The sequence below is a fragment of the Garra rufa genome, chromosome 17, assembly GCF_049309525.1.
Source record: "Garra rufa chromosome 17, GarRuf1.0, whole genome shotgun sequence".
Taxonomy (NCBI): Eukaryota; Metazoa; Chordata; class Actinopteri; order Cypriniformes; family Cyprinidae; genus Garra; species Garra rufa.
Window position 1 is genome coordinate 27,906,674 of NC_133377.1, and position 24,197 is coordinate 27,930,870.

Consider the following 24,197-nt stretch of genomic DNA (forward strand, 5'->3'; position numbering starts at 1 on the left):
ACTGTAAATGGACAACAACAGAGTTCCAAGCTGCCATTTGGGGGCAGGATATTTCTGTGATAAAATATACACTACCAGTCAAACGTTTTTGAACAGTAAGATTTTTAATGTTTTTTAGAGAATTCTCTTCGGCTCACCAAACCTGCAGTTATTTGATCCGAAGTGCAGCAAAAGCATTAATATTGTGAAATAGTTTTACGATTTAAAATAACTATTTTTACTATTTAAAATGTAATTTTATTCCTGTGATCAAAGCTACATTTTGAGCATCATTACTCCAGTTTTCAGTGTCACATGATCCATCAGAAATCATTCCAATACGCTGATTTGCTGTTCAAGAAACATTTATTATTATCAGAGGTGGGCAGTAGTTAAGTAAAGTATTTTTACTTTACTTAAGTCACGTTAAATTTAAAAAGCATCTGTACTTTACCAGAGTTTTTGGAAAACGTTTACTTTACTACATTCCAAGGAATAATATAGTACTTTTAATGCACTAGATAATCATAAATAAACTTGAGGACATTAAAAATGTAGTACTTTCTTGTATTCAAGTAAATCTTTGAACTACTTTTACTTGAGTAAAAGAAAGAAAGTACTACATTTCTAATGTAATTAAGTATTAAATGATATTTAATATGAAACATGGTGCAGTAAAAAGTACTTAAATTATGCTTTGGAACGTTGTGAAGTCACATGTTCTAAAGAAAAACACTCTGATAAAAGTACAAACACTAGAAAAGTACTTTTAAAGCAGAGTAAAAATACTTTACTACTGTCTGTCTCTAATTATTATTATTATTATTATATCAATATTTAAAACTGTTGAGTACATTTTCTCAGAATTCAGAATGATCCAAAGCATTTTTGAAATAAAAAGCAAGCTTCTGTAACATTCAAAAGCTTGGAGTTAGTATACTTTTTATTTAATTTTTGTAGGGGGAAATATATAATAGAAATTAATGTTTTTATTTAGCAAGGACGCTTTAAATTAATCAAAGGTGATGATAAAGATTTCCATTTCAGATAAATGCTGTTCTTCTGAACTTTCTATTCATCAAAGAAACCTAAAAAAAATTCTACTCAGTTATTTTCAACATAATAATAATAAATGTTTTTTGATCAGCAAATCAGAATATTAGAATGATTTCTGAAGGATCATGTGACTGAAGTAATGATTCTAAAAATTCAGCTTTGAAATCACAGGAATTTCAGTACGTTTAGTGCAAGCTGTTAAGATAGCATATAAAGAGAACGAAAAAAAAAAACCAGCGTTTTAAGTGTTTGTCCATGTTGTAACCGCTTCCCATCCACAATTAATTTGGTATAAATCAATACACGTGTCAAATGTCACTTACAACTGAAATTAGTAGGCGCGCATCAGACTTTCCCTGGATTTATAGATGGTCAACTGAACTGCATTAATTTCAGCGCCACGAGCCGTTCCTAAAACCAAATTATGTAACGCAACACGCAACTTGATGAGCCTGTGGGTCCGTGTACCTCACCGCCCAAACCTTTATCATTTTCCCTGTGTGTGTCAATGTGCGCGTCCACCAACCGAATTTCGTGTCCCCGCGCATGCGCACTTACAAATCCCATGGATCTGCTTTAAATCACTCAGAAGACAACGCAGGCAGAGCGCTGCACATCTACGCATCCTTCCATTTCTTAAATTAGCCACCTTAAGCTTCGAGATACCGCCCCCAATTTCAGTGTCGGTACGGAGCCGCCAGGCCGGGACAGAGACGGAGAGAGAGCCCGCGGCCATGGAAGCGCTCGGACCCGGTAAGTGCTAAAAAACGAGCCGTGTGACAGCGTAGTGCGGGCCGTTGCGCTGCCTCACCAGGGCCCGCGGTAGCGCGCTGTTTAGGCCTCGACGGAAAAAACGAAAACAATCCCCCTATCACGCTACGCCCGCTTGTCAGAACCGTACTAACGACACAAAGCTGTTGATAATCGCTCTCAACCTAGGCCAACGAGTTTTCTGGAAGCCAACAAGTGTGTGTTTATTACTGAATGAGCGTTAAATGGTTCTAGTCCAGTGCGGAAGACAGAACGGCATTGTGTGGTGGTGGGGATTTAACCACACGCATCTTTCTTCCGCGTCTGCCATGAACAAGCCTACATAATAAAAACACGTTCTTTATTTTACAAATGACACGTGTTTAATGTTTTTTCCTCCGACGTGTTGATTTCCAAATGTACAAATATCGTAATGAATGTGTTGTGCGAGCTTGAAACGCAAATAGAACGCTTGCGTGCGGTGTAGTTGATACCCGCACGGATGTTTTTTTCTCTCTCCCTGTCCTTTTTTATTGTTGGCGCTTTGTGTGATCCCCATGTGCGTTTGTTTATGCCTAAATGCTGACCATGCCAGAGGATAACGGTTGACAGGACTTTAAGCGCCAATGTCACGTATCTAACTATGCACACTGTAAGAATGAACTTTTGACCTCTGGCAAATAGGGTTTATTGTGATCTTAGACTATGGCATGCATGATAATTAAGAGATGTTGATACTGTATCAATTTTTTAGGAGTTAGTGCGCCTATTTCAAATTGCCATGCATTTGTTTTCTTGTTGATTGTTAATGCATCAGTGTTTTTAAAAACATCTTACATCGCCTGCTTTTCTCAAATGATGCTTTTTATTAACCTTGCAGGTCTTCTGGCTCATTAGCTTTATTTTTGTTCAGTCATTATCTTCTATAATCACAATTGGTTATTGGACAAATGCGAAAGCCTTAACTCTTAATTAGCGCTTTGTTAGAGACCATGCTTAAAAAGGAAATAAACAGGGTGCATGTTATAACAAATTATTTTTAAAAAGCATACATTTGGCAATGTTTGCCCTGGCAGTAAATGTAACTTCTGTTCTTGAGCTCTGAGGTTAGGCGATGCCAAAGATCTGCCATCAAAGTGCTTGCAAGAATGACTGTGTGTTGATTGCAATATTAAACCGTTATGTAATTCTGAGCTCCGGCACAACTCTCTGTACGCTTGTGTTTGTTGACATTCTGTGGCTGTCAGAGTCTTGTGGCCTCTGCCAACCAACATCAGCTTTGTTTTTATCTGTTACTACAAAACAAGGGTTTAAAAGTCAAAATGGAATCTTTAGGTGACCCTAATGGATCCACATTTCTGGTCTAATTGGGGGTTTCTACTTGCGTCACGATTTAGTCACCCGGATATATTGACGATACTTAACAGGAAGGATTGCTGGAATATGTTGTTTTGCTAGTTTATGCTGTCTAAACCATGGAAAAAAAACATGTGGAAGCTGTTAAATCATATAGAGAAGGACTTGATAAGCAGGAAAGTGCACAATATTTTTTAACTAAAGTTATTAGGTGGTAAAAATAAGTACGAGCAGTATTAATTAGGATATTAGTCTAATATTTCACCTACCTGACCAGAAATAATAAACATAAATGTCAAGATTTTTTCCCTGGAAATCCTGATTCATTTTGGCCTTTGTTCCTCAGACAGTTCTTTACACTCTCCTTGATTTGTTATAACTCATATAAGCAGTCTATAATGCTCCAAATGTTTTTCCCAGTCTTACTAATTAGTACAGCCCAAAACATGACAATAATTGATCATTTTTAGCAGCAATAATCAGCAAAATATGCGGGTTTCGTTCTGTTATGTGGCATTGTTTATGCTTTGTGCCGCCATAATGGCCGATTGATGACGTGTCATGAAAACGCTTTGTGAATTTATAGATAATTTGGAATCATTAATAAAAAAAAAAAAAAAGTGAATCAACTGCCAAACATTTCATTGTTTTTGCAAACTCCCATTCTGCTAATAATAACCGTTTTTACCATCTCTTCAGTTCCTGATGGAAAATGTAATCCAAATGCACCACATTGAAGGAATAAAATGAGTTGAAAGCTACAGTTCATTTGGATGATGTTGCAATCTTTCATTTTAATTATTACTTGGAAATCTAGAATTAAGAGGAAACGTATGAAAGATCAACGGCTGTACAAGCAGCTCTTGTCTTGTGTCTTGAGCTCTGATTGTGGCTGTGCTGCACAGTTAACATGGATCCTGCATGTCTTTGTCATGTCTAGCATCCGCTTTGTAATCCAGGTGATCTGCCTGTGTCATGAGACTCAGTGTCATTACTGAGTCATCACTTAGTCCAGCTGCCCCTCAGTTTAAGCCTATCATGCCATTTAGCTCTCAGCATGACACTTTTAGCCTGTTGCCCCCCAGTAGAAAGATACTGCATGCAGGATACAGTTTGGAATTTTCTTTCATGGCCAAATTACAGGATCTTGTTGCCATTGCCAATACAGCAGAGTAAAACAAAAGTGGCACATTCATTTAAAACCCTCTTTTTTTGTGTGTATTTTCCATGTTTAGAGTAGAGTTGCATGGTAATATGTCATTTTAATTTCTTGTTTGTTTAGACAGCCCAGTGTTATGTCATTTTAAACAACATTGAATTAAAAAACAATGTTCTTTTTGGGGCTTCTAAAAGAAAAAGCTCTTAATTTACCATTCCTCATATTAAGACATTAAAAGGTCTTAAATCAGAGCAGTAAGTCTTAAATGTATGAAATCGTGGCATTAAATGTAGCATGCACTGCAAAAAAATTAACATCTTCCTCTTTTTTGTTCTCCAATACAAATATCAAAGATATATATCCTTAAATTAAAATACATTTGCTTGAGATGCAAATTGAACACACAGTTTTGCTTTCTGATAAATCAAAATTGAAATGCTTAAAACAACACACATCTGTTAATAGGGTATGAAATTATTTTTCCCTGTTGATTTTTCTTAGCCAGCTGGCTCATATTTGTTCTTGTTTTAATCATAAACTTGCTTTGCTTCATTTTGATTTAAGAATCTTTATACGTGGAAAAACGAGAAAAAAAAAGAAATTAAGAAAGAATCTTTAGACAAAATTGGTAAACAAGACAAAAATACAGATGTGATTAGATCAGTTGGAAGTTGTTGTTTTTTCAAACCTTGTCGCATTGCTAATACAAGGGATTTACATTTAGAGAATATATTTATGTATTGTTACATGCAATTTATTCCTTAGTTTTTATTACTTGGTTCTAAAAAGTTCTTAAATTTGCTTTCATAAAACCTGCAAAAACTCCCATTCTTCCATTCTGATTCCATCATGCCATTACACTTCAAATGACTGCTAGACTGTCAGGTGGTTGTTAGATGTTCTGGATCAAATAAGCAATCTTTTGTTCATGAATTGCTTTACTCCTAATGCAATTGAAGGCACAGGACACAACTGAAAGCACAGGCTCGATAAGACCATGATTGCAGACTGAAGGCAGTAGCTGCCCACTTTTAGCGATCGTGTCTGACACTCCATCTTGGTGTGAAGTGTAACAGCTGAGTGGCCTATATATAGAGAGTCCTCTTGGTTTTTGATGAATGCTGGATTTCCCCCATCTCCACCCTAGCCGTGATCATGCTATAGTTCAGAGCGCTTTGTTGGTGTTGAGGAGGGGGGAGTCATAGGCAGACAGTATGTTGAAGGGATGAGAGAAAGCGGTTATAGAGGCTCCCAATTGTTCTTCCTGCCGCTTGGCTTGCTAACTGGAGCGTGTAGGTCTGTGAGGGGCTTAGACCCCTGCAAACCACAGCAATTGACAAAAGGGTACATCATATCACTCTGATGGGCCCCAATAGCCATCAGTTCCCCACAAAATGTTACATTTTTAAATAAGGAAGTGAATTCTTTAAGAAAGTGAAGTCTATTTGAAGGAAATAGGACTAAATTTCTATTTTTCATCGTGTTTACTATAATAACAGAAAATTTCTTACATAAATTCATACATAAATTTCAGTATAGAATTTGCATCTGTTTGGGTGTGTTGAGATGGTGTCATCCCAGATCGCAGTCCCCCCCCCTTTCCATATGACCCTGCTGTCGTCTGTCTGCAGTGGACACACAGTCTTTTGTCTGATAGCTTGTGTGGGGCTTGCTGGAGGCGGGACATTAATGATTGGCTATTATTGTTCCTTATTTTGTTGGGGTTTTTTTTTTACCCCGTTGGTGGGTTAAAGGTCAAGGTGGATGTCATGTCGCCTTGTTAAGTTGTTTGTATGTCTGTCATTGTCTGTTCTTCCCCGTTGACCAATCTGAAAGCCGGACGCTGTCCATATTGTTGTTCCTTGAAAGAAAAGGGCATATCGGTGTATATCAGATCAGATCTCAGTCAGTAGGCACTACTATGTTAAGTGAAGCTTCAGCCTTATGGCGTCATCTAAACAAAATGATTGTTTGTTTCTTTTAGGCCCGCCTGCCCCTACCTCCCTCTTCCAACCACCACGCCGGCCCGGCTTGGGTACGGTGGGGAAGCCGATTCGCCTGCTGGCGAATCACTTCCAGGTGCAGATCCCCAAGATCGATGTCTACCATTATGACATCGACATAAAGCCTGAAAAACGGCCCCGTCGAGTCAACAGGTGAATGCAAGAGTTAAGAAATACAGGTTTATTTCAAATAAATGATTACCAATTTGTTTATTTTGAATTTCACTTTCAGCATTCAGGTGGTCTGATACTAATCAAAGATTTAGGGTCATTAAGTTCACTCCAGAATTAAAATTTACTCACACTCGTATCATCCAAGATGTTCATGTCTTTCTTTCTTCAGTTGAAAAGAGGTTTTTGAGAAAAACATTCCAGGATTTTCCTCCATATAGTGGACTTTAATGCGGATCAATGGGTTGCAGGTCCAAATTGCGGTTTCAATGCAGCTTCAAAGGGCTCTACACAGTCCCAGCTGAGAAATGAGGAACTTATCTCACAAATGTAATTTTCTAAAAAAAAAATTAAAATCTTGTTTTTTTTAAATTGCAAATGCTCATCTTGCACTAGCTGTGTTCACGGCTTCATGCGTTACGTATTCAAGTTGAAAAGGTCACGTGTTGTGTAAACAAAAGTACAGAAGTGCACAAACGAAGAACTAACGACACATGGCCTTTTCTGACCTTTGTGTGGTTAAGTATGTAAATTTGTGTGTGTGTGTGTTTTTTTTATTTTTTTATTTATTTTATTTTTTTTTTAGAAAACGAATGATCATTTTGCTAGATAAGGCTCTTCCTCAGATGGGATTGTGTAGAGCCCTTTGAAACTGCAGTTTGGACCTTTGCAGTCCACTTTATGGAGAAAAATCCTGTTTTTTGTTTTTTTGTTCAAAAACCTGTATTTCTTTTGACTAAAAAAAGAAAGATCAACAAATTTTAATTCTGGAGTGAACGAATCCCTTAAGGAACAATTTTTGATAAAACACTTATGCTTGCCATGGCTACATTTATTTATTATTTTTGCTTTTATTTCCATTACTCCAGTCTTTAGTGTCAAATGATCCTGCGGAAATCATTCTAATATGCTCAAACTTTTCTTCTTATCAATCTTGAAAACCGTTGTAATCGTGGAAACTGATACAAGATTCTTTTAGTAGAAAGTTGAAATAGAAATCTTTTGTGATATTATCAGTTTTTTGCATCCTTGCTAAATAGAAGCATTAGCTTCCTTAAACTGTACTGACCCCAAAGTGTTGAGCGATAGTGTGTAGCTAACTGTATGGAAAAAAAAAAGTATTCAAATGAAATGTATTCAAATAATTGTATTTTGGGGAATGTTTTATTCCATAGAGAGGTGGTGGACACGATGGTGAGACATTTTAAGATGCAGATATTTGGGGACAGGCAACCTGGTTATGATGGAAAGAGGAACATGTATACGGCACATCCGCTACCCATCGGGAGAGACCGGGTAACAATACATGATGCATGCAGTATTTGTTTTTCCCAAATGTTCAATTAACATATGTTTGCGTGTAAAGGGTTAGTTTATCCAAAAATGTAAATTCTGTCATTAATTACTTACCCTCATGTCATTCCAAACCTATAAAACCTTTGTTCATCTTCATCATCTTTGTTCATTTCGTCTTTTTATTTATTTTTTTTTTTTGATGCAATCTGAGAGCTTTCTGGCTATGTCTAGACAGCAGTGCAACTGCACACAAAGTATACTCATAGCTTCATAACTTTACTGTTAAGCCTCTGTCAAATGGACTATTTTATTGATATCTTTACTACCTACTCTGGGTCTTAAACTTGGTAGTTGCGTTCCTATCTATGCAGGGTCAGCATTTCAGAAAGCTCTTGGAGTTCATCAAATCTCTTCTTTTGTGTTCTGAAAACTTTTGTGGTCTTGCGGGTTTTGAACAACATGAGGGTGAGTAATTAATGACAGAATTTTCATTTTTGGGGGAACTTTCCTTTAAGTTCTAATTGCAAGAAGAAAAGCTTCTTTAAAAAATGTTTACATTTTTATTATGTAATGCAGGTGGATCTGGAGGTGACGTTGCCAGGTGAGGGGAAGGATCAGACCTTCAAGGTATCTCTGCAGTGGGTCTCAGTGGTGAGTCTGCAGATGCTCCTGGAAGCTCTGTCTGGTCACTTGAACGAGGTCCCAGAAGATTCTGTACAGGCTCTGGATGTCATCACTCGTCACCTGCCCTCCATGCGGTAAGCCAGTCTCTAAAATCCTAATTTGCCCATGTGAGTTGTTTAAACTCATATTTTGGTTGACCTGGTGTCTTTCGCACCTTTTTGATTCAGGTACACTCCAGTAGGTCGTTCCTTCTTCTCACCACCAGAGGGGTATTACCACCCGCTGGGAGGAGGGAGGGAGGTTTGGTTTGGTTTCCATCAGTCTGTCCGTCCAGCAATGTGGAACATGATGCTCAACATAGATGGTATGTTTTGCCTTCCAAAATCTATCCCTTTTTGTCTTTCTGTGCATCTTGAGAATATGCAAAATTCTGCCTGTTTTAATTTTTTCCACACATTGCAGTGTCAGCTACAGCCTTCTACCGAGCCCAGCCTGTCATTGAGTTCATGTGTGAGGTTCTGGACATCCAGAACATCAACGAGCAGACCAAGCCCCTCACAGATTCACAACGTGTCAAGTTCACCAAGGAGATCCGAGGTGAGAAGTGAAGTATGTTGCTTTAAGATGGTTCATTATGCCATTTAGCTCAAATTTCGTTTATACTATCAATCAAACATTTTCTAATATAATTTAGTGCTCAAAAACACTTTTCAGTGCTGAAAACAGTACTGCTTAATATTTTTGTGGAAACTGATAATTTTTTCCAAAAGAACATTTTCACAAGTCTTTCCTAACATTATAAATATCTTTATCACTTTTGAGCAATTTAATAATTATAATCATTTTCAAATAATAAATAAATATTAATTTCTTACTGACCACAAACTTTGAACGGTGGTATATGTTGCATCACCTCAATGGCCGAGACTGTTTACAGTTGCTTTCAGTTGTGGTTATGTAGTGAATTGCTGAGTTCATATCATTGTGTGTTCAGGACTGAAAGTGGAGGTCACACACTGCGGCCAGATGAAGAGGAAGTACCGTGTGTGCAATGTCACACGCCGCCCAGCCAGCCATCAGACGTTAGTGCAGTTTACATTGTTACTGGTGTTTGCAAAATTTGCTGTAAAATATAGTTAAAGGGGTCATGAACTGCCTTTGCTTTGTTTTTTGTTTTTGTACTGCTCTCTGAGATCCACTTATGTTATCAAAATTTTTACATCGAAAAACATAATTTAAAAGTAAAAAGCGACTTTCTGTCCTGTTCTTAACCCCCCTCTTTAGAATGCTCTGCTTGAATGGGCGTGGCAAATTGTAGACTCAAAGTAAATGCCCACTGGTATGATTGGCTAACAGTTGTTTATGTTTGACAGCTTACATCCTTCATAGATGGACGCTACTGTAATTTAGGTTAAAAACGCATAAATTCTCAGTACATATGAAATGATCTGTAATAACAGACAAAGCATAGTGACCACGTAATAAAAACAGTTACTCGTTTGTGTGTTGCGACATTGTCCAATGTAGTCGGTGCAGCATAGTCTTTTAGTTTCAGTCTTTCTGAAAATCCTGTAATGAATTTTGCCTTGTTTGTAAATGAATCTGTGGGAAAATGTGAACAAAAGACCAAGTTCTTACTGATGCGGTCTGGAACTTCATTAAAATTAAAGTTCATCTAATGTTTGGATCAGAAGGAAGGCGATGCAAAGTCTGTTTTTTTTTTGTTTTGTTTTTTCCCACAACTTTTTGTTTTGTAGAGCCATGTTTATTATTTGATTTCTGCATAGACCTGCATTTGCCTCTCACGTTATTTACATGCGTAAATCTGTAGGCAGGGCTAAACAGGCAGAAACAAGTTTTGAGTTCTGAAACTTACAAGAGGTCATTGTACTATAAAAACATCCTGCATGTCAGAAAATTATGGGAATATTATTTTCTCAGTTCATGGCCCCTTTAAGAGTTAAAATTCTATTTGTGGGTTGTTATATACCCACCATTTTCTGCACATTTCTACAGATTTCCTTTGCAGCTAGAGAACGGACAAGCTATGGAGTGCACTGTTGCCCAGTATTTCAAACAAAAGTACAGCCTGCAGCTCAAATACCCCCACCTACCCTGCCTCCAGGTGGGGCAAGAACAGAAACACACCTATCTACCCCTTGAGGTAAGAGACATGCAGTGTTAATTTCATTGACAATTTTCATCAACGGCATTTTTTTCACAGAAAACAAAACTATAACAAAAACTTGTTTAGAATGACAAATCTATTAACATTTTCATCAACGAATTAAAACAAGAAGAAAATGTTAGGGAGAGACGATTTGGTAAGAGATTCATTCAGAATGAATCTGCTGCATGGTTGGCAGGTTAGATGCGTACATTATAACTGAAGCAGTCTATTGATCTAACTGGTGGGACATAAGCTGACATTTGCTGCACATCTCAAATGTTGAAAAATGTCAATATCTTAGAGTAAGAGCAGACATGGATAAATTTGACAACGTAAAAAGCTCAATTTGGTCTGCTTTTCTGAGCGCACACACTGAAGCAGCACCTCTTACACAGCACACAAGTACTCTTTTGCATCTCGTGAATTGTGAAATGCACAAAATGATGTTAAATTGTCTGTTTTGACAAGTAGTCACATAAACGCACTCGGTTACTTCTTAGGTGAAGGTACATTGCATCTGTGCATTCAGTTTTAAAGGGACAGCAGCCTAATTTAGTTGCTGTTGTCTGTGGCGTTGATGTTAATCAAGCAACAAAAGAGACATAAAATAACTCATTGCTCTTGACTGAAACACTTTAGTAGCCCTAATAAAGATTAATCTAAATGTTTTTTTTTCTATAAATATGTCTGTTGAAAGAATAAAGAATGTAGTAAACCGTTTGTTATAAAGAGATTTACTACTAATCAAAGTACCGGCTTCATCGACTAAGCGCGCCTCACAATCTCATGCGATTAATCGTGCAGCCCTACCATGTTGTTCTTTCTTTATGATAAGGGTTTAATTAAATTTTAATATGTATAAAGGCATGTTGCGTGTCAGCAGTTAAATCTGTCTATCATGATAAAACCTTAATATCAAACCAATATGAGTTTGGTAATTTTAGAGAAATGCTTAATAAATGCGTTACACTGTAAATAAACAAAAGACTAAGACTAAATCAAAATTTGCTGTCAAATTTATCACCATATGAAGTGTTTTCCCAGCTTTCACATGAATGTGTTTTGACTTGGCACTTGTTGACACCTGTCTTGTATTCTTCATAAAGGTTTGTAACATAGTGGCAGGACAGCGCTGTATAAAGAAACTAACAGATAACCAGACCTCAACCATGATTAAAGCTACGGCCCGCTCAGCCCCAGACAGACAGGAAGAGATCAGCAGACTGGTGAGTGGCACTTGTTGAAAAATGAGAGAGATAAATCACAATACTCAATATGGCTGCAGTACAAAGGGAAGTCCAGCCTCATGGTTAAGAGTCAATTCCTTTGTTCTCAAAGAAAAATTCAACGCTGTTAATCATTTCAGGTCAAAAGTAACAGCATGGTGGGCGGGCCAGACCCTTACCTGAAAGAGTTCGGCATCGTGGTGCACAATGACATGACAGAGGTGACTGGGCGGGTCCTCCCAGCGCCCATGCTTCAGTATGGGGGCCGGGTGAGTACAGACACTGGGAGGGACTGTAGCAGGGTGAGTACTGGGGCTCGGGTGCAGGGTGAGTACGGGTGGGCTGGGAGCAATGGCCTGTGTGTACGTGGATGTGTTTGAGTGTTGTCGTGGGATGAATGGACTAATCAAAGGAATGATGACCAGACTCCACTGGTGTGTTTAGGCCAATGCTGTTTAGCATCATCAACTATTTATTTCAACATCTCAGGAAATCATCTTGAGGAACTCAAGTCTAATGCAATTAGATCATTATAAACTTCCACAGATTGCATTCAGTCAACAACAGTATTTTTTTTATACTGTTGCTGCTATTGTTTACATCTTATTTTAACTTCCACAAATGGATGTGAGATGTTACTCATGTGGAGAGAAGCATCATTATTGTTCATGTAACAATTGTTTAAATTGAATCTGCCAGTAGTCCTATCTTCATTCCTGTGAGAACTTTTTGAGAGATTGCTCTCTTTGCAAGCAGTACCTTTTTTTTTTTTTTTTAAGTTGAGAAAAACTACTGTATGTAAAGAGATGCAACCTCATGTCTTTGCTACTAAATCTCACTTAATCACTGTCACTTTTACTATGTCAACTATGTCACTAAATATGGGAGCAGTCAATATTGCCACTGTGATTAATTTTTGTTAATGAGCTCACCTGAAAATTCAGAGTTATTGTCATTTCTAATGTCTTGCTTGTGTGCTTGTTATGAGTGCTTTTAATCTAAATGTATTTTCAGATGCTTCAGTCTTCAGGGTCTTATATTATATTCTATTACATTATTTTACATTATATTATATTTTAAATGTTTACAACAAAGCTTTAATATTAGTTAACCATATTAGTTAACATGAACCAAGAATAAACAACACTTCTACAGCATTTGTTAATCTTAGTTAAGGTTCATTTTTAAAATCACAAGTTGTTTGTTAACATTTAGTTAATACTCTGTGAGCTAACATGAACTAACAATGAACAATTTTTGTATTTTTATTATCCAACATTAACAATGATTAATAAATAGAGCAATAAATGTGTTGCTCATTGATCATTTATATTAGTTAATATATTAACTAATGTTAACAAATGACACCTTATTATAAAGTATAGATATATGTTATCTAATGAAAATTCTGTCATTAATTCTCACTCTCATGTTGTTCCAAACCTGTGAGAAAATGAAGATGCTTTTAATGAAATCCGAGAGCTTTCGGACACTGCATAGACCGCAATGCAACTGAAATGTTTTATAGCCCAGAAAGGTAGTAAAGACTTAATTTTATGAAACTATGGGAGTACTTTCTGTGCGCAAAGAAAACAACAATTATTTATTTTCTTCCTTGTCAGTCTTTGACACACATTCACAAGAGTACCATGACTTATGTTTGTGCATTCCTCTGCTTCCAAACAATGGAAGAGAATAAATTGTTGAATGAAGTCGTAATTTTTACTTTTTGTGCACAAAGAAAACTTTCTCATAGCTTCATAAATTAAGGTTGGACCACTGATATCACACGATGACCTTCCTGGGCCTTGAATGTGGTAGTTGCGTTGCTGTCTATGCAGGGTCAGAAAGCTCTTGGAATTCATCAAAAATATCTTAATTTGTTGAACCAAAATGAACGAAGGTCTTAAGGGTTTGGAGTGACACAAGGGTGAGTAATTAATGACAGAATTTTCATTTTTGTGGACCATTAAGAGTATTTCATTAGCCCTGAACACTGGAGCAGTTCTTTTTTTTTTTTTTTGTATTAAATTCGAATGAATTAATGAATTCATTCATTCATTCATTCAAATTCAAATAACTCATGTATTGCTATTTCAGATGTAATCCTCCTTGAATAAATGATTTGTGTTATTGCATTAATTTACTTGCTTCATGCTTAACCTTTACAGCTAATTTGAACTGCATTTTTAGACTTAATTCTTTATAATCTTAAACCATTCTGTGTTTAACCAATGACATGTTTGGCAGTGGGTCTTTTCTGCTTTCTGCTATTAGCCCAGGCTTGCCAGACATGAGTTGGGTTGGGTTTAATGGGTATTGGGTTGGCATTGGAGTGTATTTAGTAGAATGTGTATCTCCTGATGAGAACGAAGGATTCACTAAGAGTGTAGGGACTCTCTCCTCAGAATAAGACGGTGGCTACACCCAACCAGGGTGTCTGGGACATGAGGGGAAAGCAGTTTTACGCGGGTATAGAGATCAAGGTGTGGGCCGTGGCCTGCTTCGCCCCTCAGAAACAATGTCGAGAGGATTTGCTCAAGTAAGGATTTTTTTATATAAATTATAATTTTTCTTTAAGTCTGTTGCAATCGAAATTATTCAACCCCCTTGACCTGCAAGACATTTTGCTGCAGAGAACACAATTTTGTAAAAGCAACTCAAAGGCATCAGTACACTATTAGAGAAATGTATAAATACACATTTGAGTCATTCTGAAAACGGAAGCTGATGAATAAAAAAAAAAAAAAATCAAATTGGCTCTAAATGTTCATGTTCAAAATTATTCAACCCCTAAAAGTCAAATTTTGTGCAGAATCTTTTATTTTTTAAAACCGCCAATAAACACTGCCTGTTAATTCTTATAAGCTTCTGTTACCTCTCTACTGCAATCTTGGCCCATTCCTCGCCTGAAAAAGCTTTGAGATCACTGATAATCTTTGGTTTTCACTTTGCCACTGCTTTCTTCAAATTCAACCAAATGTTTTCAATGAAAATTAAATCTGGAGACTGAACAGGCCACTCAAGTACATTCCATAACTGATCCCTGAACCAAGCATAAGTAAATTTTGGATGTATACTTTGGGATGACTTTCCTGCAGAAAAGTCCATTGATCATCAGCTTCAGTCTTTGCACTAAAGGCATCACAATTCTTGCCAAAATGGCCTGATACTTTAAAGAATCCATGATGTCCTTCATACAGTCATGATTTCCACTTACTGCTACAATAAAACACCCCTCTAACAGGACTGGTCCACTTCCAAGTTTGACGATGAAGATGGTGTTCTGCTCATAAGCTCTGCCTTTTTTTGCACCAGACATACCACTGATCCATAGGTCCAAAAAGTTCCAGTTTGGTCAGATCACTCTATAGACCTTTTTCCTGAGTAAACGATGAGCGCCGCCATTACGTATTCCAACGTCAGATTGAATGCTTTTCTGTTCCGGTTTCCATAGGAACCCATTCAAATAGCGTTCATCTGTTTTTAATGTAGCTAACGTCCGCTGCTTCTTGTCATCTACACACATTAAAGTGAGGCACTGACAAATGATGGTCATTGCAACATTGCCAAGTGATGGCGCTATGGAGCCATGTGCTTTTTAAAAACATTTTAATAGGTTTAACATTAGTTTATTAGCTTGGAATATACCCTAATTTGACTAGAAACAATGCAGATCAGAAATGCAAAGCATTCTTTCAGTTAAGAGTTGGACTTACTTCAGTGTTCAGGAAAAACGTCTATAAAACATTCTTGCAGGATTCCACATGTCTATCTAAATTAATTTTAGCATGTTCAAGTCAGCCTTTTTGTTCTTCTTGGTCAAGAGTGGTATTCAGCAAGATGTCTCAACATGAAGGCCATAATTGTCTAGTGTTCTTCTTATACACTGCATTGAAATGTTTTTCCTCCTTGGGTCATCTTACAACTCTTTGGTTGTACACTGCAGGTTTTTCCTCAGTTGTTCTGATCAAACATTTTATGATACTGTGCTTTTTTTGTTCAACACCTTCAAAGGTTTTCTGGTACAACACATTTTAAACTAACGAATAAGGCTGCCAGCTGTGTCTCTAGGAACCTTTAATGCCTTGGAAATCTTCATATAGCCTTATTTTCTAAAGTAATAAAATTATTTATTCTCTGTAGCGTCTCTATAGCTTTTGTGAGAGCTCTTTCGACTTTGTCATATTAGCCACTAAAACCTTAGCATATGCATGGCCTAACTGTATGTATGTGTAACAGCACAAGCTAATTCTGTTTTCTAATAAAATTTCTAAAGGCTTAATTATGTTTTAGGACAATTTTGTTCCCCACCATACAAATAAGAGACTAAAAAAAACAGCAATGTTAAACGGGTTGAATAATTATGACATAGCTGTGTTATTAAAAAAAATCCTAGAACTCTAGGCTTGACTATCACTTTTAATATGCCAGTAATTGGTTTATAGATGCAATTTTTTTTAAAGTCCTGGATCTTCAGAAAAGCTTGTATATGTAAACTACTGCAGTCTCTGGAGGGTTGAATAATTTTGATTGCAACTGTACATTGTTTTCACCTATGGTTTTCTTTAATGATGATGAAGACAAAATTTAAAAGATGCATTTAAATAATTTTGGTTTAAAGAGCAGGTCATATGGTTTTCTAAAGTGTCCTAATATTGTGTTGGAATCCCCTACAACATGTTTAAATGCATCTATGGTCAGAAAAAATTGTAGTTTTCTCTGAATATACATTTATACATAGTCATTTGTCAATGGTTTCAGAACGGTTTGTTTTAGCAGCTTTGAGTGTAATGTCGGTAAACCCCTCCCTACCATGAGCCTACTCTGCTCTGATTGGTCAGCTGGCCAAGCCTGTTGTGATTGGCACAGAGAGGAGTACTTCAGCAATTTAGCGAGCGCTGTCATCTGTGTTGCCAATTTTGTGGTTGTTTTTGATGTCTTTGGGTTAAAGCGACCCTAATGACGTCATATTTTGCCCCTGGGAAACCTGATGAAAAGCATCTATTTTACACCCCAGAACGTTTTTTTTTTTTTTTCTTCTTTTTTTTTTTTTTTTGCAATTGGGCAGGTTTTGTTTTGAAAACCTGGCCACCCTGAGCACCTTTACATAAAATGATAATATAGTGCTCCAATCTGTTCCTAAAATAATGACATATAAACATTTTGTTTATCATTTATGCAAGTGAATCGTGCCCACAGCTAAAGTTCAGCTGCTAAACCGTGAACACACAATAAAACAATAATGGTGGATACGCTAGCTGAGTGCTAACGTGACTAACTGATGAAACAACACAGTTTGTAAACCAAAATATGTCTAAGTTACATTCTTTATTATTAAATGAAGTATTTAGAACAATTACAGTCTACATTAATCAACTCATTCTTAGGAAATATCAGAGCTTTCTCTGAGCAATTTTAACCACTGATTCTTTACATTATCATCTTTCGGCAATGAAAACAAAACAAACTTGCTTTCGCAACGCAGAACACAGCATCTTCTCGACATGATGCAAACACAATAACTAGCAGAAGTGTTTGTGGGCAGGTCAGAGTGTCTGTATTTCGCAGCGATTATGCTAATGTGTTACCCAGTGACGTATATCGGTAACAGGCAGAAGATTCGAAAATATGACTACTCATTAAGGCAATTCTGAGTCGACTCTTTTCAGAAAAAAAAATCTTTGTGTATAATGCACTTTTTTTTTTTTTTTTGATTAACAGCTTTGCAGACTGTTTACATTGAAGGATGGCTGTTACAAACTGCAAAAAAATATATTTTTTGAAAACCCATATGACCTGCTCTATAAAGTTTTGGCGAGGAAATGGTTCTGAAAGCTTGGTTAAAGATTCTTGTTTTGTGTATTTGTAGGAGTTTCACTGACCAGCTGCGCAAGATCTCCAAGGATGCAGGGATGCCCATCCAAGGTCAGCCCTGCTTCTGCAAGTATGCCCAGGGGGCAGACAGCGTGGAGCCGATGTTCAAACATCTTAAGATGTCTTACGTGGGACTACAGCTCATTGTAGTCATTTTGCCTGGGAAAACACCAGTCTATGGTAAAGATCTTCATCAAACGATGAAACGCAACAAATGTCAGAATTTGACAATGTGATACTGAAGTGGTTTTGTGCCTTTTCAGCGGAGGTGAAGCGTGTGGGAGATACTCTGCTGGGAATGGCCACTCAGTGCGTTCAGGTGAAGAATGTGGTGAAGACGTCCCCTCAGACGCTGTCCAATCTCTGTCTGAAGATCAACGCCAAACTAGGGGGCATCAACAATGTGCTGGTGCCACATCAAAGGTGGGTTTTGGACTAGGATTGTTTATAATGAGCTGAGACAAACGGAAAGATTGGTAACGATTTATTTTTCCAGGAGTTTGATCAAAATTTTTTTCCCCCTATTGTAATGTCAAATATACATGATTAGAGTAGGGCCCAAACAATGCTTGCATAAAATATTCATTTTTAGTCCACTCAAAAAAAAGAAAAAAAGAAAGTCACCTAGCAACAGGACTGACAATCATAGGCAATTTTAAAGAGCTTAAATGCATTGTCAACCTAGAAATTCATCGAACAAAGGAAAGAAACTTCCATTTTGTTCCTTCATAAGACTGTGTTTGCTTTCCATCAGGCCCTCTGTGTTCCAGCAGCCAGTCATCTTTTTGGGGGCAGATGTCACTCACCCACCTGCAGGCGATGGGAAGAAACCGTCTATTGCGGCTGTGGTGGGAAGCATGGATGGGCACCCCAGCCGCTATTGTGCCACCGTGCGAGTTCAAACCTCACGCCAGGACCTGTCCCAGGAACAGTTCTTCAGCCAGGAAGTCATCCAGGATCTCACCAACATGGTGCGAGAGCTCCTCATTCAGTTTTACAAGTCTACACGATTCAAGCCCACACGCATCATCTACTACCGCGGAGGAGTCTCTGAGGGCCAGATGAAGCAGGTGAGTCATCCGGAGGAGGTGCACTGATTCAAACTGCAGCTGCATTGATAACTGAAAGCAGACTTTATTTGAATGAAATGAAATATGATTTTGAGATGAATGGGGGTGAATAACATTTTCAGTTTTTTTTCTTCAAGTAATATTGTTAATTGTCTTGTGCAGGTTGCCTGGCCAGAGCTGATTGCCATCAGGAAAGCTTGCATCAGTCTAGAAGAGGACTACAGACCAGGAATCACGTACATCGTAGTGCAGAAACGTCACCACACTCGACTCTTTTGCTCTGACAAAGCTGAGAGGGTGAGTTTCCAGCACGTTGTTGACTTCATCTATTGCTTAATTATATTCACCAAGGCTGCATTTTTTTTTTTTTTTTTTTGACATTTTCAGCAGCCATTATCCCGGTCTTTAGTGTCAAATGATCCTTCAGAAATCATTCTAATATGGTGATTTGCTGCTAAGGAAACATTTATATTATATTATTATAATCAATGTTGTAAACAGCTGAGCTGCTTAATATTTTTGTGGAAATTGCTATACTTTTTTTTTTTTTTTTTTTTTTTTTTTTTGGAATTCTTTGATTTAAAGGGAACCCCAGATATTAAGACTTGTATTGCTTAATATAACGTAAATTATGTCTTTTACTGAAATGTAGAAAACCCATGAAAGATTTATATTTTTTTTTTAAATTTACATTTTATACTTGTGTCGGACCATGGGACGTGCCATTATTTAAATGACATGAAATGGTTGCACTCAGTGAGCTACTTTTTCTATTTTTAGCACAACACAACTCGGAAAATAAAATACTGATACGATGCCACATTGTCCAGCTTTTGGTTGTAATTTTCAGTCGAAGGGCAACAAGTAAAGTGATGTAAATCTTCACTGATTTCCTAGCAATAAGAAGAGGAGAAACAAATGAGAAGATGCCTGTGGATGAAAAAAAAAAAAAACTTTCTTTGTTCTCTCTGCTTTAGCCCTGATGCCTTTTGAGGCTTTTAGTAAACCACAGCTACTGAAAGAGCTTAAACAGCAGAGACTACAAATGCTAGATGCCATCCTGGCAGGATGTAAACACGCCGATGCTTGTCATGACGTCGTGGCTACTAAAGGAGTTTCTCAGTGCAGGTTTCTCTCAATATCTGGGGGGCGTTTAGACTTGTGGGGAAAAATCAATGGTACGGCATTTGGTTTAAGCCTATGCTTCTATCTATCGCCATCTGTAAGCTCTTTCAGTAGCTGTGGTCATCATATCAGTATTTTATTTTCTGAGTTGTGGTAAAAATAGCAACAGTAGCTCACAGAGTGCAACCATTTCACATCACTGAAAAAATGGTACCACCCATAGTCTAAAATATGTATAAAATAATAGATTTTTTTTAAATAGCGGATATTTTCATTGGTTTATCTACTACGTATCTTAATGAGACATTTATTTTTATATTTTGGCATACAAGTCTTAATACCTGGGGTTCCCTTTAATATAAAGTTTCAGAATTTATTTTAAATGGAGATCTTTTAAACTAAAGGGGTCATGAAATGGGTTTAATTATTTTAATATGTTCCTTGGGGTTCACTTATAACATTATACGGTCGCAATCAGCATAAACAAGTGTCGGTCATTAAAATAGAAGTACATTTCCAGAACAAAAATTTAAGGATAATTTACTCACCCCCTTGTCATCCAAGATGTTCATGTCATGTTCAAAAACATTTGTATCCAAGGTAGAGCTTGATTTTTGGAGTTTCATTGTTTATAATGAGGATGGCGTTTTAAGCTGTTTTAAGCTGTGAAACTTGCAGGATGTATTAATGGTACAAAGACCTCTTACATGCCAAGATCAAGGCAAATTTGATTTCTCATGTCATGACCCCTTTAAGTAAATGGAATCCTCCCTGCCCACACTTTTGAACAATAGTGTATGATTACATTATGATTGTGTGTATAATGAGTGTATGATTCTTCATTCTCAATCTTAACACTGCAATTGTTGTAATGTTACCAGTGTTTATCTGTTTAATAGGACTTCGGAATGTTTTTGCTTGTTTTCCAACCTTTAAACTGCCTCATCGTTGGTTAAAAACAAAAACTGTGGTTTGTCGTTTGTAACGGTCTTAAGTGGGCGGTTCATAGTCAGAAAATGCGTAGTAGACATGCAGAGCCAGACTTTTGTTCCATGTTTAAAGTATCAGTGTATATGAAGCAAAATATGAGAAATCAGTGTGGGTGGACAACCTGGAGCAACCCGCCTGTTACATAAACAAATCATCAACAAAATCTTGTTTTATAGGACATTGTGTAAATCTTAAAATCAACATTTTTAACTTTTCAAAATCTTATGTACAAATTTCTTTTACTCAGGTTGGGAAGAGTGGCAATGTCCCAGCAGGCACTACAGTGGACAGCACCATTACACACCCCTCAGAGTTTGACTTCTACCTGTGCAGCCATGCTGGTATCCAGGTGAGTCAAAGCCCAGTTGCTTATTTGTAAAACTTTTTTTTTTTTTTTTTTTTTTATATATATATATATCCTTTTGTCTATTTACGATTTCACACATTTGTATTTCCTTTCCACAGGGCACAAGCCGTCCCTCTCACTATCACGTTTTGTGGGATGACAACTGTTTCACGGCCGACGAACTGCAACTGTTGACTTACCAGCTCTGCCACACCTATGTGCGCTGCACCCGCTCCGTCTCCATCCCCGCACCAGCCTACTATGCCCGACTCGTGGCATTCCGTGCCCGCTACCACTTAGTGGACAAAGACCATGACAGGTTATTAGCATTCATTATTAACCTGGGAGTTACTGAACAGATTTTAATTTCTTTTACTGCAACTCGGAAAATAAAAATACTGATACGGTGACGATGGATGTAAGTGTAGGCTCCCCACAAGGAGTCAAAAACTCTTCCGGATATCATGTGAAATCTAGACTGAGAAACTCTTTCAGTTGCTGCAGCGTCATAACAAGCGTCGGCATGTTTACATCCTGCCAGGATGGCATCTAGTGTTTCTTGTCTCTATCATTCGTGATCTATTTCAGTAGCTGTGGTCTACTAAAAACCTAAAAGGCATCAGGGCCTAAGTGAAGAGAACAAAGACGCAAGTCTTTAGGAAGTTTTATTCATCCACAGGCATCTTCTAATTCTTTTCTCCTCTTCTTATCACTAGGAAAGCAGTGAAGATTTACATCACTTGTTGCTCTTTGACTGAAAATTACAACCAAAAGCTGCACAAAGTGGTGCCGTATCAGTATTTTATTTGCTGAGTTGTGTGTCCCAAGAGTGCAACCATTTCACCTCATCTATATAATGGTGCCCATAAAAGTTAATGAACATATTTTAACTATTTTTACTGCAACTTGAAAAATAAAAATACTGATACGATGGCGATGGATAGAAGTGTAGGCTTAAACCAAATTCCATACCATCGTTTTTTTTTGTTTTTTTTCTCCACCACAAGGAGTCAAAAACGCCCCTGGATATGGAGTGAAATCTGCGCTAAGAAACTCCTTTGGTGGCTGTGGCGTCATGACAAGTGTGGCATGTTTATATCCTGCCAGGATGGTATCTAGAATTTCTTGTCTCTGCCGTTCATAAGCTCTTTCAGTAGCTGTGGTCTACTAAAAACCTAAAAGGCATCAGAGCTAAAGCGGAAAGAACAAAGACGCAAGTCTTTAGGAAGTTTTATTCATCCACATCCGCATCTTCTAATTCTTATATCCTCTTATTGCTAGGAAAGCAGTGAAGATTTACATTGGTACTCTTGTTGCTCTTCGAACCCAAAGCCTCACTATTTGGCATTGTATCAGTATTTTATTTTCCCGAGTCGTGTGTCCCAAGTTGTGTTACAGTTAAAAAAATCACTGAGTGCAACCATTTCACCTCATCTAAATAATGGTGCCTATAATAGTTAATAAATAGTTGAACTATTTTTACTACAACTCAGGAAAAAAAATACTGATACGGTGGCAATGGATATAAGTGTAGGCTTAAACCAAATGCTGTACCATGGGCTGCACTGAGAAACTCCTTCGGTGACTGCGGCATCATAAGCGTGGCATGTTTATATCCTGCCAGGATGGCATCCAGCGTTTCTCGTCTCTGCCGTTCATAAGCTCTTTCAGTAGCTGTGGTCTACCAAAAACATAAAAGGCATCAGGGCTAAAGTGGAAAGAACAAAGATGCAAGTCTTTAGGAAGTCACAGGCGTCTTCCAACTCTTTTCTCCTCTTAACGCTAGTAAAGCAGTGAAGATTTACATCGGTACTCTTGTTGCTCTTTAACTGAAAATGACAACCAAAAGCCTCACAATGTGGCATTGTATCAGTATTTTATTTTCCGAGTTGTGTGTCCCAAGTTGTGTTGCGGTTAAAAACTCTCAGACTGCAACTATTTCATGTTATCGAATTAGGATTTAATGCTTTCTGTATGATTTTCTGTGTGCAGTGCTGAGGGTAGTCACGTATCGGGACAGAGCAACGGCCGAGACCCTCAGGCCCTGGCTAAGGCGGTCCAGATTCACTATGATACCCAGCACACTATGTACTTCGCCTGACGTCAACCAGCAGGAGACGCACTTCTACACTCCCTTTTCAATCTGTCTCTCTCTCTCTCTCTTCCCGTTTCTCTCTATCGCGTCTTCGTCTGCAGCAAAGCAGTTCTGAAGCCAGGGGGCCATCTGTCTGTCCAGTCGAAATTGGTCGGCCTCGGAAGAACCAACCTCTACCAGCAGTCCTGCACTGAGAGGCTTTTGGCCTCCAATGCACAGAAAAAAAAATCTAATTGAGCCATTTTTAACTTTTCATTTCTTGTTTTGATTTTTGAATGTCTTTTTAATTTGTAATATACACTGAGTGTGAGCAAACCTGCGCCATTGGTCAGGGCAGCTCTGGCTCTCTCAGCTAAGCTGGACTCTGTCTACTTTTACCTCAAGCCACAATTGGCTGAATCTTGTCACATGTCTTTTTGGGGTGGGCGGGCGGGCGGGCGGGCGGGGTGGGGTATATCTTGCATGTCGGGGTCAGGGGGGTTTGACTTGGGTGGATTTGTTTTTCTCCTTTTTATGGTCGTATTTGGACTCTCTCCTCTCAGTCTTTTACAAACGAGGTGACCTGGGTATACATACCCATTACCTGCTCCCATTTTGTGTGCTCGTGTATGAGTGTGAGTGTGTGTGTTTGTGCGAATGTGGGTTCGTGTCTCATGGCAGGCCACTGAATTGTAAAGGGAAATCTAGGAGCAAACTGCTGTAAATGCCTCTTCTTTTTTATATTAACACACACATAGATATATAAAATATATAAATATTTACAGCTCTATAAGCATATTCCACTTGATGATCTAACAGGCTTTCATAAGCTGATGGTTTGTGTAGCAGTAGCATTACCCATGGTCTCCTCTGTGACTGTTGGGCTTGTTGGACCTGGGCAAACAGGGCTTGGTACAGGTGCCAT

General features: G+C 37.8%; 1 protein-coding gene across 2 annotated transcripts; it reads left to right on the plus strand.

Annotated features, from left to right (window-relative positions):
- The first annotated feature begins 1,627 nt into the window (after positions 1-1,627).
- On the plus strand, positions 1,628-23,707 carry ago4 (argonaute RISC component 4). Of its 2 annotated transcripts, none has more exons than XM_073821629.1 (18): positions 1,628-1,788; positions 6,285-6,456; positions 7,650-7,770; positions 8,347-8,528; positions 8,622-8,758; positions 8,857-8,991; positions 9,389-9,476; positions 10,411-10,558; positions 11,671-11,790; positions 11,931-12,092; positions 14,199-14,332; positions 17,663-17,847; positions 17,931-18,090; positions 18,422-18,737; positions 18,900-19,034; positions 21,100-21,201; positions 21,318-21,517; positions 23,191-23,707. In XM_073821629.1, exons 1-18 carry the CDS (start codon positions 1,770-1,772, stop codon positions 23,297-23,299), a joined length of 2,625 nt encoding a protein of 874 aa, XP_073677730.1. In that variant the 5' UTR covers positions 1,628-1,769; the 3' UTR covers positions 23,300-23,707. The 2 variants fall into 2 exon arrangements, with proteins under 2 accessions (XP_073677730.1, XP_073677731.1); XM_073821630.1 differs by having other exon boundaries at positions 11,931-12,059.
- The last annotated feature ends 490 nt before the right edge of the window (positions 23,708-24,197 follow it).

What these genes read in the sequence shown, in the direction of transcription:
- ago4 (XM_073821629.1), top strand. An exon ending in TACCCATCGGGAGAGACCGG is followed by an intron (nt 7,771 to 8,346) that starts GTAACAATACAT and finishes TATGTAATGCAG; the next exon opens with GTGGATCTGGAGGTGACGTT. An exon ending in GCAGCCATGCTGGTATCCAG is followed by an intron (nt 21,202 to 21,317) that starts GTGAGTCAAAGC and finishes TCCTTTCCACAG; the next exon opens with GGCACAAGCCGTCCCTCTCA.